This window comes from Pelophylax lessonae (assembly GCF_965119305.1).
Source record: "Pelophylax lessonae genome assembly, chromosome: 1".
Taxonomy (NCBI): Eukaryota; Metazoa; Chordata; class Amphibia; order Anura; family Ranidae; genus Pelophylax; species Pelophylax lessonae.
The window spans coordinates 182824773-182843487 of NC_138768.1; the positions used below are offsets into that span (position 1 = coordinate 182824773).

Genomic DNA, 18715 nt, shown 5'->3' on the forward strand with positions numbered 1-18715 from the left:
CTTCCTGAAGACCGGTGCCCAGAACTGGACAGCATACTCCAGATGTGGCCGGACCAGAGTCTTGTAGAGTGGGAGAATAATCTCTTTATTTTTGGAGTGAATCCCCTTTTTTATACATCCCAGTATTCTGTTGGCTTTACTTGCAGCGGCTTGGCATTGCATGCCACTGCCAAGCCTGTTGTCTACCAGTACCCCCAAGTCTTTTTCCATCCTAGACTCACCCAGAGGCTCCCCCCCTAGTGAGTAGCTTGCTTTCTGGTTTTTGGCCCCAAAGTACATTACTTTACATTTTTCAACATTAAACCTCATCTGCCATGTAGTTGCCCACCCCGTTATTTTGTTCAGGTCCGCTTGCAAGGTTTCCACATCCTGCATAGAAGATATTGGCATGCTTAGTTTAGTATCATCTGCAAATACTGAGATTGTACTAGATATCCCCTCTAGATCATTTATGAATAAATTAAACAGGATTGGTCCCAGGACAGAACCCTGGGGGACCCCACTTTCCACACCCGCCCAATCAGAGTACTCCCCATTAATCACCACCCTCTGAACTCTCCCCTGGATCCAGTTCTCTATCCAGGTACTCACCTTATGGTCCATACCTACCTTCCTTAGTTTGTACAGTAAGCGTTTGTGGGGAACGGTGTCAAAGGCCTTTGCAAAGTCCAGATACACCACATCCACAGGCTTTCCTTTATCTAGGTGGCAGCTCACTTCATCGTAGAAGGTTAATAGATTGGTTTGGCAAAAACGATTTTTCATAAATCCATGCTGATTGCTACTAATAATACAGTTTTCATTACTAAAGTCTTATATGTGGTCCCTTAACATCCCCTCCAAAATCTTGCAGACTACCGATGTTAGGCTGACCGGCCTATAGTTCCCCGGGATACATCTCGGCCCTTTTTTAAATATTGGTACCACGTTGGCTTTTTTCCAATCAGCTGGCACCATACCCGTCTGTAAACTATCCTTAAAGATCAAGAATAATGGTCTGGCAATCACCTGGCTGAGCTCTTTAAGAACCCCCGGGTGCAAGCCATCCGGTCCCGGTGATTTATTTATGTTAAGTTTCTCTAGTTTAGTTCTAAGTCTATCTTCTGTTAGCCATGGCGGCATTTCCTGAGGTGTGTTGTTTAGTTCGGCCTTACAAGCTAGGTTCGTGTAGCCCCCCGATTCTTTTGTGAAGACTGAAGAGAAGAAATGATTTAACACTTCCGCCTTTTCTCTGTCCTCAGTGGCCATATTTCCTTTGTCATCTTTTATGGGGCCAATGTGTTCTGGCTTCTCTTTCTTACTGTTTATATACTTAAAGAACTTCTTGGGGTTCTTTTTACTCTCCTCCGCTATATGTCTCTCGTGTTCTATTTTAGCCGCCCTGATTTCGTCTTTACATTTCTTATTACACTCTTTGTAATGCTTAAATGCTGCTAATGACCCCTCAGTCTTGTATTTTTTGAAGGCCTTATCTTTAGCACTAATATACATTTTTATGTTGCAGTTTAGGCTCCCAGGGTTTAATTTTGCTCTTTTAAATTTATTTCCCTTTGGAATGCACTGGTCAATCCCCTCGTTAAGTATGCTCTTGAAGCACTCCCATTTTTCCTCCGTGTTCTTTGTTCCCAGGGTTCTATCCCAATTGATATTTTCTAGCAGCGAGCGCAGTTTAGGGAAATTGGCTCTTTTGAAATTCAGTGTCCTTATATTGCCCCTCTGCTTCCTATAACTGTAATTAATACTGAAACTTATCGACCTATGGTCACTGTTTCCTAAGTTGTCCCGTATTTCTATATCCGTGAGCAGGTCTGTATTGTTGGTAATCAGTAGGTCAAGTACTGCATTTTTTCTCGTCGGTGCATTCACCATCTGACCCATGAAATTGTCCTGCAAAACATTTAGGAACTGCCTAGCCTTGGCTGAGTGTGCGGTTCCTTCTGCCCAGTCTATATCTGGATAATTAAAGTCCCCCATTATAATGACATTTCCCATCCTTGCTGCCAATCTTATCTGTAAAATGAGGTCCGCCTCCCCCTCCTCCCTCAGGTTGGGGGGCCTATAGCATACGCCCAATATTACCTTCCCCACCGTGCCTTCCCTTTGAAGCTCTACCCATAGGGATTCTGCTTCGTCCATAGCTCCATTATTAATATCATCCCTCATATTTACCTGTACACTGTTCTTAATATACAGACATACCCCTCCTCCTCCTTTTTTACCCTCTCTATCTCTGCGATAAAGGGAATACCCCTGAATGGTTGCCATCCATTCATGAGAGCTGTCAAACCAAGTCTCAGTTATCCCCACAAAATCTAAGTCCTCCTCAAACATCAGCAGCTCCAGATCCCCCTGGCCTGTCAGACTACCCGGCCTTGTGCCCTGCCCCCCTCTCCCTCCCCTTGGGACGCTATTGTTGCGATGCCTGGGGAAGGGGGGGTGGTGTAAATGGTACCTTTTCCTGCTGGGTTTGGGGGTCCCTGACCGCATGATGCGCCGTGGGGGCCGCCATCCTTAGTGTGGGCAATATAACCTTTTTTTTTTTTCCCCCATTGACTTGTATGGGGCAGCTATTTTCCCTGTCCTTCCTATTAATTTGCATTGGCAGCCATTTTTGTGTAGCCCTATGGAGCTACACAGGCAGCGTGACCTTTCGCATACCAGGCTGATGTCCTTTCATGCGACTCTCACTTCCTGCTGCACAGGCCGATTCAGGAGGGTTTCTGTGAAGGTGGTAAAGTACTGGGGTCTTTGTGGGCATATCCCTGCGCACTCTATCTGTATATATTTAAAGGGGACTCCGCAATCCGCTGTAATCGGCGGTGGGGACAGCTATCAGCGCTTTTAGTGACAATACTCCTTTTTTTTTTTTTTTTCTGTTGAATTACTATGGAATCCCAGGTAGGGATTTCACCCTCAGACCCCCTTTGTGCGACTACTGGACCTTCCAGATCGCAGTCGCTGGCCTGCGATTTCAGCAGCACTGGAAAGCCTGGCGACCCAAGGTCGATTTTGTTATAAAAAGGTTACCACCCGCAAACGCCCACTGCCTTTACCATCATTGGTGGAGTCCTCTGATTCCGACACTGATATGGTAGCCACGGGCGCCCCCCTACCTGAGGAGTCACTGTCCTTGCCATCGGATGGTGAAGAGGACCTCTTCAGCTGCAGCGCAGGAACGCGCTTTGGTGGAAGCCCTGATTGTTTCAGTAAGGGAACCTTTCAGTAAGGGAACCTTTCCCTTGTCCCGAGAATATTCATGATATTGTTAATGAACAATGCCGGCACGTGCTAGTGGTGCCTAAGCGCTTTAAACGCCATTATCCCTTTGCTGAGACGGTTTCTAACTGTTGGACGGTACCTCCTAAGGTGGATCATCCTGTTTCCTGGTTGAACAAATCTACTATAGTGCCTGTGGAAGATTCCCAGGTTTTTACGGTTCTGGTGGACAGGCGGGTGGAATCCCTTTCCCGCCATCTTCATGTGTTGGCGGGTTCTATCCTGAAACCGGTTTTTGTGTCTGTTTTGGTGTCAGACGGTTATGGAATGGGTGAATGTTTTGAAAGGGAACTTGCATCCTGACATAGCTCCCCCGGAGCTGATGGAACTTATGGACCAGATGGCGCAGGCCCTAGTGTTCCTGTGTGATGCGTCCTTGGATTGGATGCAGCTCCCCTGGTGGACAGAGTCTCCGCTGTGAGGATTGCCTTAAGATGCATGGATTGGCTGAAGAGCTAGTCGGCTGACCAGGCTTCCAAGAAGGCCTTAACAGATCTTCCTTTTTCTGGGAGAGTGATTATTTGGTGACTCGCTGGATGAGTTGATCAAGGTTCTGACTGGTGTGAAGAGTACTCTTCTACCTCAATCCTCCAAAGGTAAAGCACCTCATAATAAGCGGGGACCTTCCTTCACCACTCATAGACATTTTTCTTTGTGTGCCTCCAGGGCGCAAGAAAAAGGTAAGCCGTTCAGAGCTTCTGGAGGGACTAAGAAGCCCTAGGGCAAGCCAAAGACCAGTCAGTCCGGTTCTGCGGACAACTCCTCTTCAGCATGAAGTGGCGCACTCACCCGTTTCTGGGGTGGAAGGGTGTCTGTGCTTCTTCCAGGAATCCTGGATTTCCTTTGTTTAAGACAAGTGGGTTCACAAACTGATTCGCTCTGGGTACTAGATCAAATTTTGGTCCCAGCCGTCGGACAGGTTCTTTCAGACAAATCTTCGTCTGTCTCCGGATCCTTTGAAGGATATCCGGGAGGCTGTGCAGGATCTCCTTGCTCAAGGAGTGATTGTGCTGGTTCCTCCACAGGAACGCTTTTCAAGGTTTCTATTCCAACCTGTTCACAGTGCCCAGAAAGGAGGGCAAGGTGCGTCCAATCCTGGATCTAAAGGCTCTGAACCGCTTTGTGTGGGTGCGAAGTTTTGAATGGAGTCCATTCGGTTGGAGGTGGCATCTTTGAATCGGGGATTTTCTGGCCTCCATCGATATCCAGGATGTGTATTTGCACGTCCCCATCTTCGAGGACACCAGCAATTCCTCTGCTTTGTGGTGGCAGAAGAGCATTTTCAATTTGTGGCGTTAACCTTTGGTCTCGCCTCTGCTCCCAGAGTTTTTACCAAGGCCCTGGCCCCGGTGTTGGCCTTGTTACGTCCGAGAGGGATTGCGATCTTGGGAGTTCAGACCCTTCAGGATTTCGGGTGGATGATCATTAAAAAAAATCTTCTCTGACGCCCTCTGAACAGGTGACTTATCTGGGGCTGACTCTAAACTCCACCTTGGTGAAGGTCTTTCTTCCTTTGGAAAAACTTCAGAAGTTGCAGGGGGCGATCAGGTTGCTGTTGGAAACCGATCAGTCTTCCCTACGGACTTGCATGAGAGCCCTGGGTCTGATGGTATCGACCTTCGAGGCGGTCCCTTTTTTTGCTCAGACTCACTTGAGGCCTCTGCAAAAGGAGATTCTTGCAAAATGGAATGTTTGAGCCATCTCACGAGGTTGGCTCTATCCTGGTGGATCCAGTTGCCTTCTTTGTGTCAGGGCAAGTCCTTCCTGCCGCTGTTCTGGATGGTGGTCACCATGGACGCCAGCCTGTCGGGCTGGGGTGGAGTGCTGGGAAAGCTCTGTGCTCAGGGGACTTGGTCGACAGAGTCTTCCTTGCTGAACAATATTCTGAAGCTCAGAGTGATCAAGCTCTGCCTATTCCACTGGACATGTCAGCTATGCGGTTTTCCGATTCAGATACAATCGGACAATGCCACGGCTGTGGCTTACATCAATCGTAAATGGGGCACCACGAGTGTCCTGTTGGCCAAGGAGGTGGCCGAGATTCTGGTATGGGCAGAAGACAATGTTCTGGCTCTATGCAGTCTACATTCCGGGTGTGGAGAATTGGCAAGCGAATTACCTGAGTCGCCAGGTGCTGTATATGGGGAGTGGTCCCTTCATCTGGAGGGGTTTAATCTCCTGTGTGCCCGGTGGGGGGACTCCGGAGGTGTATTTGTTTGTTTGCATCTCGCCTCAACAGAAAAATCCATGCCACAGACGCTTTGGTGGCTCCTTGGAGCCAGTATCGGCTGATTTATGCCTTCCCTCCGCTCAAGCTCCTGACAATATTTCTTTGCAAGGTGGTGTTGGAATGAATTCCGGACGTTCTGGTGGCCCCTGACTGGCCTCGTTGGTCTTGGTACGCAGACCTAGTAAAAATGGTCATCGATCCTCCGTGGGGACTTCCTCTGCGGGAGGATCTGCTGTCCCAGGGACCGATCTTCCATTCTGCTTTACGGTCGCTGGCTTTAATGGCATGGCTGTGGAAAGCGAGGGGCTGAGGGGTAGAGGTCTTTCTGACTCAGTGATTTCTACACTTTTGAAAGCCAAGAAGTCGACGTCCAGGAATATCTATCTATCGTACGTGGAAATCGTACCTTTCCTGGTGTGAATCGCTGCAGCTGCATCCTCGCTTGTTTTCTATAGCTAGGGTTTTGGCCTTTTTGCAAAAAGGGGTTGAGTTGAGCAGCGGTTGGCTTTGGGCACTATCAAGGGCCAAGTGTCAGCCCTGGCCATTTACTTCCAACGTCCGTTGGCTGCTAATGCCCTGATTTGCAACTTTATTCAGGGGGTGCGTCGTCTGGCTCCCCCGCGGAGATACTCCGTTGCCTCCATGGGATCTCAATCTGGGTTTGTACGTTCTTCAAAAGCCTTCTTTTGAGAACATTAGGGAGATTTCTCTTATTTCTTTATCCAAGAAGGTTGCCTTTCTGGTGGCAATTACTTCTGCCCAGTGTCTGAGTTGGCAGGTCTGTCTTGTCGTTAGCCTTATTTGGTGGTCCACAGAGATAAAGTGGTGCTCCAACCTGATCCGTCATTTCTTCCTAAGGTGGTGTCGGATTTTCCTCTCAGTGAAGAAATTGTGTTGCCTTCTCTATGTCCTAAGCCTCAGCATCCCAAGGAAGTTGCCTTGCACTCTGGATGTGGTTCAAGCGATAAGGGTTTATCAAGCGGTATGATAATGAAAAAAGGTGCGCGAACCAATATGAAAGTGTAAAAGCAGCACTGTGAAGAAGTGAATGTGTGAAAAAAATTGTAACAAATTACAAAAGTGCGCTATTACTAAACAATAAAACAATAAACATTGTCCATATGTGAAAAAATCCAAAAACAATGCACAAAACAATGAGTCTATTCCATCTGAAGGGGAGTGTTCCAAAGGTGATGCATGTAAAACGGACCAACTTGATTGGTGATAGGTGAATTAACCTCTTACCAAAACAATAATCCAGTAAAACGTGACTTGGTGCAAAAACTGAAAACTTAAAGCGGAGTTCCACCCTGGATTTTTTTTTTTTAAATACCCCCGGGACAGTCAGGGCTAGTGCATTCCACAATGGCTAGCCTCTGATCTGTCCCGGGTTGCACTTACCTGTTAGGACAAATACTTACCTTGAAAAAGTCTTGTCCAGCGCTGCCATCTCAGATGTGGGCAGCTTGAAGCCAGCGCGATCCTCTTCGGCGTCCTCTTCTGCCTTCTTCGGTCCCACGATGCCCTGCGCCGGCCCCGCCGTCACTTCCGGTGCACGCGCGGCATGCCCAGAAGCTGTTTAGAAGGGGATGACGCGCGCGCCCCGGAACTGACGTCGGGGCAGGCGCAATGATTCCTGGGAGCGATGACGTTTAGCTCCCAGGAATCATTGCAGAGCCAGGAAGCGACGACGGGCCGCGGCCAAGGAAGAAGGAAGTAAGGTAAGTATATTTTATCCACTTTAAGATGACACTCAGTGATGTGAATGGACTCTTACCAAAATGGAGAGAGAATGGAGCATATGCTGTGGTACCAGGGAGTCCAGTCAAACGGCCACACTTGATAAAATATCCAGAGGGATGGATGGGTGGACGGAGCTTCCCGGTATCTTTTTATGGGTCTGGAGGCTTCCACAGGTAGAATTGCCAGCAGGAGGGCCACAATAAAGTGGAAGGACTGATAGTGCGTTACCCACGGTTTATTGAATAAAAAATGGTAAAAACACTTACAAACATCCTTTGAGGTTAACAGCAAAATGCTCAGAAGTCGCGGTCGCCTGCAGTGCGATCTGGGACCTGTAGCAGCACGGCTGGCTCCCCCGACGCGTTTCTACTGAAGAGTCGGCTTCTGGGATTGGACCGATGGGTTATACTGCTCTACTTGGGAGTAGGACTCTAGGCGGAAAAGGGTTACCAAAGGTTGACTATGCCTATAGAGCAGTCCCAGGGTGGTATACTCCCACTTCGTGCTCTAGGATCTCAGTTTTTTTTTTTCTGCCTAGTCAGGAGTAAGGACCTAGCTCCTTGCTGGAATCTATGGTCCTGACATTTTTTCCTTTTTTTTAAACTGAACTTTTTTCCTTTTTGTTTTTCTTCTGTACATTCCAGTGGTGGATAATTGGCAGGTGGGCCACCTTAGTCGGCAGGCCCGGAGTCCGGGCCAATATTTCCTTCACCCAGAAGTGTTTTCAACAACTGTGTCTCCAGTGGAGGACACCCGATGTGGACCTGTTGGTCTCACGCGTCATTTGCGATCGAGTTTGGAAGGCATACACTACTTGGTGTGAGTCTCGGGGGGGGGGGGGGGGCAGGGGGGTTTCTCCCCATTCCTTTTCAGTATCACGCCTGCTGGAGTTTCTACAAAGTGGTGCAGATCAAAGTTTGGCCCTGGGCACTATTAAGTGCCAGATTTCAGCACATTTTCCTGCAGCGGCCGTTGGCCACAAATTCCTTGGTTCACACCTTCATTCAGGGGGTTCGCCACTTGGCTCCTCCGGTATGGTCCCTTGTGCCCCCCCCCCCCCCCCCCGGGATCTTAATCTGGTACGGTCGGTTCTTCAAAAACCTTCCTTTGAAAATATTCATGAAATTCCTCTGCTTACCTTGTCACAGAAAGTGGCTTTCTTGGTATCTATTACTTCTGCATGCAGGGTCTCTGAGCTGGCTGCGTTGTCCTGTCTGTCGCCTTACCTGGTGGTTCACAGGGACAAAGTGGTGCTACGTCCCTGTCAGTCGTTCCTTCCTAAGGTCCTTTCGGGGTTCTACTTAAATGAAGACATTGTGTTGCCTTCATTATATCCTATGTATTGTTTTCCACTCCTGTGTGACCCGTGGCTCATTTGATTATTATATTTCTCTGTTTGTATTGTACCTAGTGAGGGCTGAGTGTACATTGACTCCACTTGGTGGCGCTGCTGCGCTTTGATCAGTCATTTGGGCGAATTATGGGGACCAATGTGCGGCCAGGTAACCACACAGGGCGCCTCCACCTCTGGATGGTGCTGTGTGTGGCGTAGCGAGCCCATTGGACTGCCTTCGGGTACTCCTTTTGGGCTCCTCCCCTTCCGTGTCTCGCTTTCCCGGCGGCTCCTATCCCCCTGATACGCTGGTGCTCGGCGCATGCGCGGGATTGATGGCCGGGGTTTGGGTGACGTCACATCCGGTGGCTCACCACCCGGGAACGGCGGCGCTATAAAGGAGGCACTTTCTACGCCTCCTCTATGGTGGTTTATCCCCATCCGGGGTATTTGATCTGTGGCTCTGTGAGGCATACACGGAGGATATACTGAATGGTAACTATCTGTGTCCTGGTCTCGAGTCCTGTCTATCCATATATGTATTCCTACCTGCCTAAGCTGTGAGCCTCTAATAACCTGATCACCCACTGATAGGCTTTTTCTACCAGAGGGACTAGTTCTATCTTGGACTAAGTGTGTCTTTGCTCCCCATTGGTAAGTGCTCACCCTTTGGCTACACTGGTTGGTTTACATCTATGCCCTTTACTTATTCATAAGGCATTAACCCTATGCTACTCCACTATCTCAGGTGTTGGCTATCTGACTGTGCACTGGTTCTACCTATTTTCTCTCTATACACCTTGGAGGGCTGTGCATGCTGTGTCAGCTATATGCCCCTACTGGGTATTTACTCCCCTTTGGGCTCCCCCGCATGCTTTTCTGGCGTTTCACCATCCAGGAGGTGGTTCCTTCTTGGTTTTTACCTTGTGTAACTATCAACAGTATATCTCACTCTCTGCCAACTTCTCTTTCCCTCCTATTCTAGGTTACCGCCGTTTGGCCTATTATTTAGACAAGCACTTTGTCTAATCTGTTCACAGCAATATATCTCTCAGACCTGCCTCTGCAGATCGTCCCCCGTATATGCTTGATATTCTGTCTACCTCGCCTTTGCTTATACTATGGCTACTGTGAATACCACATCTGCCTTTATAGGGGTAGGTATAACTCCACTAAGGTTTTTTATTATTATATTCTGCCAACTGCTTGTATGTCTCTCCGTTCCCCACATCGGCCCCGTTTTGCTCACGCGATTGTTTTGGGCGTCGCCCTTTTAGTCATCAGCCACCCTCTGGGTGCATATGGTGAGTTTTACCTCCCACTCCCCCCTCACTTGTGTTACCTTTACCATGTGTTGTGTTGATTGTGTAATTGTTTATTTTGCTTGTTTATTTTTATAAAAAATGTTTTTGTATGATTTTGTAAGTTGCATGAAATGTAATATAATTGTCAGTCAGTCTGATGTACTGACCTAGATTTGCGATTATTGCACACATATTTGCTGTTTCATAAATTTTGGTTCATCTTGCCACACAGAACTTGTATCCTAATAGCTCCGGAAGAAGCTTGAACTTTAAGCGAAACATGTAGGGCATCTGGCTACATGAACCTTCCCCTATGTGCAAGTTGTATCCACTCCATCAAAGGACGCTCTGCGTTGCCCTTGACATTGGTTCCGAGTCATGTTGGATGTAACGTATAGCGTCCTCATCTACCATCTTGTTTCTAATATGCAATTTCTGTAAACCATTTGTATGCTTATGCCTTATTGGCATGGTATATTTTGTCGTGTTATATGTGTACTTTGATTCACCAGTATTTCCCCCTATAGGGGGTTCTGTCCTCTGATTTTATGTTAATCAACAATAAAAGGGTTTTATTTTAAGTCTATCGTGCCTAGAAAGTCAATTTTTCCCCCCGCTTTTTCCATTCTTTTCATTGTATCCTAAGCCAAAACATCCAAAAGAAATTGTCTTGCTTTTCCTGGATGTGGTTTGGGCCATCAAGGTGTACTTGGCGGAGACTGAGTCGATTTGCATCTGATTCCTTGTTTGTCCTTAGGGATGGTTCTCATAAGGGGCAGGCTGCATCTGCTCTGACCATTTCCAAATGGAGCCTTATTCTATTAACGGTCAGAATATGGCCACCTGGTCGTCTGTGCACACATTCACCAAGTTTTACAAGGTGGATGTTTTCACATCTGCAGATTCTACGTTTGGCCGCAAAGTACTGCTTTGGGACGTCCTATCGGTCAAAGAAGATATGAAGCGGTGTCCATCAGTGAGCGAAAGAGAACTGGATTTTTGTCTTGCCTTAAAATCCTTTTCGCTGATGTTCATTGATGGACACAGCACCCACCCACCCCTCTGTGGAGTCGGGTTATGTATTCTTCTGACACTGCTTGTTACAAAACTGAAATCCTAGAGCAGGAAGTGGGAGTATACCCCCTGGAACTGCCCTATAAGCGTAGTCAAGCTTTAACCCTTTTCCGCCTAGTGTCCTAATCCTAAGGAGAGCAGCATTGTTCAAAGAAGATATGAAGCTGTGTCCCTCAATGTACATCAGCGAAAAGGATTTTACGGTAAGACAAAAATCCAGTTCTTTACAGACACTATGCTGATTTTTTATTGTTTAACCTATAAAGCCAATTTGGATTCATTTTACTATGGCTTTTTCTCTGTACTGGAGGTGAAATTGATTGTTGTGAGATGATTCTGCTTATTGAATAGGTTCAAATGAAGATCATAAGCATACACTCCAATGATTTTGGATGATAATATTGAAAAAGGATATAACAATAATAGAGAATCTTAATTGTACAGTACAGGAAAAAGGCTTCTGTAATCATACACCATGGGTTATAGGCATGCATCTTCAGGTGATTGAACACTGGCAAAGCTTTACAAGACATGCCCTCTGGGCACATCTCGTGTGACCCTACCCCACTCTTGGAGTCCTTGGTTTTGTGCTGTTCTGTAAAGTTAATAGATCTCTTCTTCATGTAGAAAATCACTGTTCTCGTAACTAGTTTATTCGTTTTTTATTACTTTATCTTTGGATTCTTCGATTAACTCCTCACTGTCTTCTAGTGTCAACATAGAAGCAGTGTTTCTGGATCTTACAACCTCGGTAAAACCCTGGGTGCCATACCCAGGCCGCATGAAAATGTACGCACTTAATGTTGCTTCAGGCAATGGATCCTGCCTGGGGGCCCACTTTGGCACTAGGGGTAATGTGTTGAGTCAGCCTTAGGGTGCTATACAGGTCTAGGGCCATGGTCCCGCACTATGGAACCCATACCCTAAAGACCCCCCCCTAGTGGATATGCCCACTGTAATGGGGCACAGCCTGGATCATAATATAATCCAGCATTGCGAACGGGTAACACTGGGTCACCCTTTATCTGTGGCCGTTGTTGCAAAAATAGGGTTAGACGAGTTCATTCCAAACCTAACAGCCTAAACCTTTGAAGCTTCCTAAAACTCAACCACTCAGAGCTTAGTCTCAAGTGGATGATCATGTGTCACGTCGCCCCATTGGTTGCACACTTTACGCCACTTCCGCCTAGAGCCCTGATAAGGTACTTCAACAATTCCTCCCGCCCTTTTCCACAAATATTTATTACAGATTGATCTACACAAGAGTTACGATGCGCTCCTTCCTGACAGTTATCCCCTGCTCCAACACCCTAATCCATGAGTACCCCACAGGGTAATACCCTCATTTGTAGCTATGGTGAAGAACAGATGAAAGGGAGCCAATGCAATATCGCAGGGGAGCATTTGCTCTCGTGAAGGCCTGCATATCACTTACACTCAGAGTGATGACGTGTCCCTTGCACCGGAGAAAGATCTGGCTACAACATTGAGCTCTGCACCTGATTCTAGTTCTGTTTCATGTAAGCAACAAGCAACCTATTTGACTAAAGCAGAATTCTCTGCTTCTATGTTTCAATTCTTTTGACCTATGCTGGTCTTAAAGTAGTTGTAAAGCCTAAACATTTTTTTACCTTAATGGATTCCTTGCATTAAGGTAAAAAAATGTTTAGGTGTCAGCATTTTCCCCTCAACCCCCTTTTACTTACCTGGGCTCTGCATGTTTGAAGCTCTTCTCTCCCCTCACTTCTGGTTCTCGCTGGCTTTGCTGGGGCACCATTGGCTCCCAGTGCTGTCAATCGAAGCCAGTGAAGAGGGAGCGGGGCCAAGACCCGCTGTCTGTGTCAATGGACGCAGCAACGGGGCTCAGGTGCGAGCACGCACAAGTGCATCCCACGGGGGCACTGGACAGAGGGGAAAGACCTGAAAAGAGGAGGTTTTGTGGCAGGTAAGTATAGGCATGTTTGTGTGTGTTTTTTTTTTTTTATTTTTTTATTTTTACAATCCCTTTTTAATTCACCCATCTTTGTCGAGGTCTCAAACTCCACGCCTCCTTCTATTCCAATTTCTGAACTGGTATTGGATCCCAATATTACATATATAGTTACATAGTAGTTAAGTTAAGGTTGAATAAAGACCACATTCCATCCAGTTCAACCTGTGTAGGTGTATGTGTGTCAGTGATGCTCTTCATTTCCCATATCTGAATATTGTGTTCTTTGAGATGCAGGTCCAATAGTCTTTCAAAAGTATTTATAATATGCTGGTCCTAAAGCATGCAGACACTGAAGGAAATGAAGATTATATTAAGGCAGTATTTGAGGAGACTGCGTCAAGACTTTTTTTTTTTTCTTCCCCCGACTCCCATTATTCAAGAGGAAGTTTTACATAACACGCTTGCCAATGTTCAAAAGCTCAATAATCCCCCCCCCCCCCCCAGTCTTTGCTGAACTCTCTCCAGTGGAAAAAAGATATGGCAAAGAAGTGGGCTTTTCCTGTGGTTGATCATGCCATCTGTGACCTGTACTGTAAGAATAGGATAAAAGCAATTTTGACTTCTCTGTAAATTCCATATCTTGCAGTACAGACAACAGTCTACCCTTCCATTTCTTGGTTTACACTGCATTGATTACTCCAGAAGTTAGGACTCTTGGCACCCAAGCGGCATGTCCTCTAAAGCTTTGCCAATGTCCAATCACCTGAAGCTTTCCGCTTATAACCCATGGTATGTGAATACTCTGCTTGTGTCCTTTATTTACTGTACTTCAGGATATAGAATGTACAGGAAAGTCAAAATTCCTCTTTTTTTTTCTGTTATGATTTATAAAAGGTGCATTTTAACTGTAATCTATTCCTTGTATTAGATCCCACAGTTTCTACTGGATGACTGCTACAAACATGGAATGCCATGCCGCTTATTCTGCACTCAGCCAAGGCGTTTGGCTGCAATTGCTGTTGCTGAAAGAGTGGCTGCTGAAAGAGGCGAGAAAATCGGGCAAACTATTGGGTTTCAGATCCGCCTGGAGAGCCGGTACGCCATGTAAAAATATGAATTGGGGATGTTAAAGTGCATCTCTGTCTTTTGTTAAAGAAAACTCTTCTTAAGGTCAATTGTACACATTGATTGGATCTTTGCAATGTGCAATGCAGATTCTTACTTGCTGCAGTTCTGTTGAAAGTGACATGTTGCTCCAAGCTTAAATATTGAGTGGGAGGGTCTGCCTGCTTTAATTGCATGTAAGTTAATTAAAAGACAAGAATTTCTGTGGGTGTCTTAGCATAAACTGTGTACAGAATGACCTGTGAAACAAGGGTAGGCGTTTTTTGTTTAAAACACAACAGAAAAATAAAACGTTCTTCCTTGCAGTGGTGCTGCACTTGCAAGGGTTAACTGCTTGTTTAGATCTAGGGGGCATGGAAAAGTAGATCTTACCTGTTCCTCTGTGTTGCTAGACCCTCCCTTAGACCTTAATGGGCAGGTAACGCTGACGTCACATTGCCGCTATCTCGTCTGAGAGAGACTGATTTGTGCCTCATCAGCTTGCACTGCTTAAGTGCCATACTTGCGAGTGTTTTATCATTTGATTTTATGTGGAACAAAACATTTTTTATCGAGGCTCACTGAGCCAGCTGGAGGGAAAGTGAGTGACAGAGGAGTAGAGCCCAAGCAGCATGCCAGATTAAGCTCATGTCCTCAGAGGGGAACTGCTGATTTTGACCACATGGGTCCAAATATGAGATGAGCAGCCAAATTGCGCTGGTGGAGGCGAGAACTAGCTCGTTTGCACTTCATGGTGGATCGATTTTTTTTTTTTTTTTTTTTTATTCCCCCCCCCCTGAAGTCACCTTTTCCACACTTAGGGCTCTTTCACACGGGCTTTCCGTGTGAGAGCTCCGCTGCGGTCCTTTTTTTTTTTTTTTTTTCACGGAGCGGATGACATTTGTCATCCGCTCCGTAGGTCCGCATATCATCCCATCCGTTTGCGGATGATATGCGGACCTAATGTAAGTCTATGGGGATTGCGGATGTCAGCGGATGACACCGCTGACATCCGATTTTCCTTCCTTTCTATTTTTTGAACGGAGGAAAAATAGGGTTCTGTTCCGTTCGAAAAAACGGAACAGAACTGAAAGGAAGGAAATCGAATGTCAGCGGATGGTATTCCGCTGACATCCGCAATGCCATAGACTTACATTATGTCCGTAAATCATCCGCAAAAAGAATGATTTGCGGACATACGGAAAGCCCGTGTGAAAGAGCCCTTATGGACTTTGTTTCACATGGATATATGGTTTATATGGTTGAATCACACAATACTTTTTTGTTTTGATCAGCACTTGATTATTTAACAGATTGTTTGTTTGTTTTTCATCTTTTTTTTTTTTTATTGGCTCAGCACTGTATTTGAAGTTGTAATGTATTGAGTGTAGTGAAAACACGGTTTCAGTGACAGCAGCCACTTGGGGTTATATGTACATTTTATTCCTTTTTATGACACTGGGATTGCACCGATTTTTGACTTTGGGCATTGATACTGTGTGAGTGTGAAGCGTATGAACTGCTATAAAAATCAGTGGGTAGTAAGAATGCTAAGTCATACCTTCCTGCAGTTTGTTTTAAAAGCTTCTGTTTTCATTAATTCAAAAAATGTTTTGTTGACCCATTGTGAACATTACCGTAGAGTTGTATTGTTAACATTACCGTAGAGTTGACAGTATCTATTGCTTGCCACCTCTGTCATACAGAATATATATTTTCTCTTTCGTTCACTGACAGACATTGCTTCAAGTCTTTAGACCTTTGGGTATTATGATGTCTCTCTTCAGTAGTAGACTAGATGGTAACCTTTTTGGTAAGCCCCTGGGGCAGTCCCAGAGCGTATACCATCACTTCCTGCTGTAAGACTCCAGTTTTTTTCTGCCTAGTCAGGAGTAAGGACCTGGCTCTCTGCTGGGATCTGCGGTCATGGCATTTTTTCCTATTTAAATGAAACTTTTTTACTTTTCTTATTTTTGTTCCTTTGTGAACTACAATCCACTGTTCCTGTGTGAACTACCATCAACAGCTGGACTGGGCGACACACTGGATAGTCTAGATCCTTATGGTCTTCCCAGTCTGGCCTGCGAGCGTGACTCAACTACTAGCTCCGCGCTAAGTTGGCAGCCACATAGTCCCACTGGATGGGGGCTGACCGGCAAGTGAAACACCTCGGGAGGTCGCATAGCCCTGGTCACGACAGCGGTCACAACCATGGTGCAGTGGACTGCTGGGAGTGGCGCCCACCTGGAGGCCGTGGTATATTAACTAGTGCCCCCCCCCCTCCTGCCCTGCATGATTGCTGGGGTGGTTGCGTTGCGGGCCCCCCCTGGCTATGGTAGGTCCCTTCTGTGTCGTCCCCCCTTGTATTTCCCCTTTCTCTTTTGCGGGGTTCCTCCCTAAGTTGGTGCCCTCACCTGTCCCCTCCCCCGGCCCCTTTTGGGGGCATGGAGCTAGGCTGGAGGAGAGGCAGGGGGTGTCCGTACCTTGGTACTGGGGGAGGGTCCCTGCCTGTTGTCTGAGTTTTTTTTTTCCCTGGGGTCCCGTGCAGTGTCGCTATTTTGCTGTGGTCTCTGTATTCCGGGCTTCAGCAGCCATGTTTGTGTAGTCCACTGGCCATGTTTTTGGTTTCCCCATAGTTTCAATGGCGGCCATTTTCCTGTAGTCTGATGCAGTGCTGAGGCTGCGGGGGCCTTAGTGTCAGTTCAGCATTTCCTCTTCCTCTTTCCAGCAGTGTGGCAGACCGTTTTTGGCGCTCTCCAGCTTGGTTGGTGAGTCTCTGGGGTTATCTATCCTTCCTCTGCTGTACACAGCGCCGCGGGTGCGCTGATTCTTGTGGTGCCCCAGCGGTGCACAGGGGGGAGGGACCTCTTCTTCTTCTTTTTTTATTTTTTTCTTGCTGAGCAGTGCGCTTCCGTTTAACTCTTCATGGTCATGGAGCCTATGGAGCTCATTTCACCACCCGATCCACTCCTGGAAGCTGTGGGACCTTCTGGGTCTGTCTGCCCTGAAAACTATGACAGGAGCCCTGCAGTCACTAGTACACAAAGTAGATATGGCCCTACAAAGGAGACCTGGCAAAGAAGTGCACCCCACCTTCACCTGTATCCTCTGCTTCCTCAGATTCTGAGGTGGATTTGCTGCTGTGGACAAGTCAGCCCACTGGGTCTGCCTCCACGCACGCTGAGTGCTCTAATAGTGAGAATGAGTCGTCGTCCTCTGCAGCCGCATATGGAAACGCTGATGGAGGCCCTGATTGGGTCAGTGCGGTGAACTTTAAAGCTGGAGGACTTGGGTGCAGTTGGGCACCCGCAAATCTTCCAAGGTGACTAAGGTGTTTCCCTTTCCTGCCTATTTTGACAAGATTGTCAATAGTAAGTGGGGTTCCCCGAAACGCATGGTTGGAATACCTAAGCATTTTGCTAGGAGATATCCCTTTTAAGGAGTCTCTTTTGAAGAACCGAACAGTTCCATCATCGGTGGACTCTCAGGTTTCCAGGGTAAGTAAGGCCACACTTTTGCCAGTGGAGGATTTCCCATCTTTTAAGGACCCCGTTGACAAAAAAGCTGAGGCTCTGGTCCGGTACCTCTTCATCGTGGCTGGTTCCATGTTGAGATCGGTGTTTGCTATCACCTTGGTATCCCAGACCTTAACAGAATTGGGTAAGATTTTGCGCCAGGATCTGGAGGGGAATCATTACCTTTCTCATCTGGCAGATCAGTTTATCCAAGGGTTGCAGTATATTTGTGATGCATCCCCCTTGGCCGGCAGGGTTTCTGTGACGGTGGTGATCCTTCGCTACGTGATCTGGTTGAAGTACTGGTCGGCTGACCAGGCTTCTAAAAAAGTGCTGACGGATCTTCCTTTTGTAGGTGACCGTCTGTTCGGTGCCTCTTTTGGAAGAGATCATTAAGGGTTTAAGAGGTAAGAGTACATTACTTACACGGGTTGCTAAAGCCAAGAGACCTCGCCGTAAGCGGGGTCCTTTCTTTTCGGCTCACAAACAGCCCTTTCATCCGTCTGGTTCGCAGGAAAAAGGCTTGAAATCCACCCGTAACTTTGCGGGAGACTCCAAGAGACCCTGGAATTAGGGCTGCACGATAGTGGGGAAAAAAAGTACATTGCGATATTCGTTTTTCAATGATGTATATCGCGATATTTAACTGGGTGGAATACAGAAGACACTGACAGTGTGGATTAGGCAGAGTCGGTACTAACAGTGGTGGTAGGAGGTAGAAGAATCCCCCCGAGTCCCGACTTCTCCCTGCCTAATGCTGTAGAGCGGCTGCTAAAAGAGTTCTATGCAAGGGGGGATTGCTGAACAAGGTGAAGAGAGTTGCAGTCTGCTGTGGATCTGTGTCCCCCTGTGCAGCCAAGATGGCGGTCGGCACAGCTTGCTGAGGGATATGAGTACACTGGGGTCCTTTTTGTGAAGATTAGGAGGTCTGTGTATGGCTTTGGGGGCACCCGGGGGATGGAGGCAAGTCCCGAATGAGTGCCGAGTAAGTAGGCCTTATCGGGAACCGCGAGCGCGCTCCGATCTAGGCAAGGCCGCAGCTTCTGTGTGCCTGTGTAGTCCTCAACTCTGCGCACCTCAGAACGGAGTCTTTCCTCCGCAATACCGGGCAGTATTGGTCTCTGGTGCCTCGATGGGTCTCCCCAAGCTGTTTTTTCTCCCTGAATAGGGGAGATTTAGGAGGATTGCTGAGGATTCTGTACG

At 47.0% G+C, this 18715-nt stretch overlaps 1 protein-coding gene across 1 annotated transcript in view; it reads left to right on the forward strand.

Moving 5' to 3' along the window:
- The window catches only part of YTHDC2 (YTH N6-methyladenosine RNA binding protein C2), a 288686-nt gene that overhangs the window by 28674 nt on the left and 241297 nt on the right, over positions 1-18715 (forward strand). The window contains exon 5 of the mRNA XM_082243691.1: positions 13822-13988. Coding sequence (XP_082099817.1) covers positions 13822-13988 — 167 coding nt within the window. The remainder of the gene's footprint in view (positions 1-13821; positions 13989-18715) is intronic.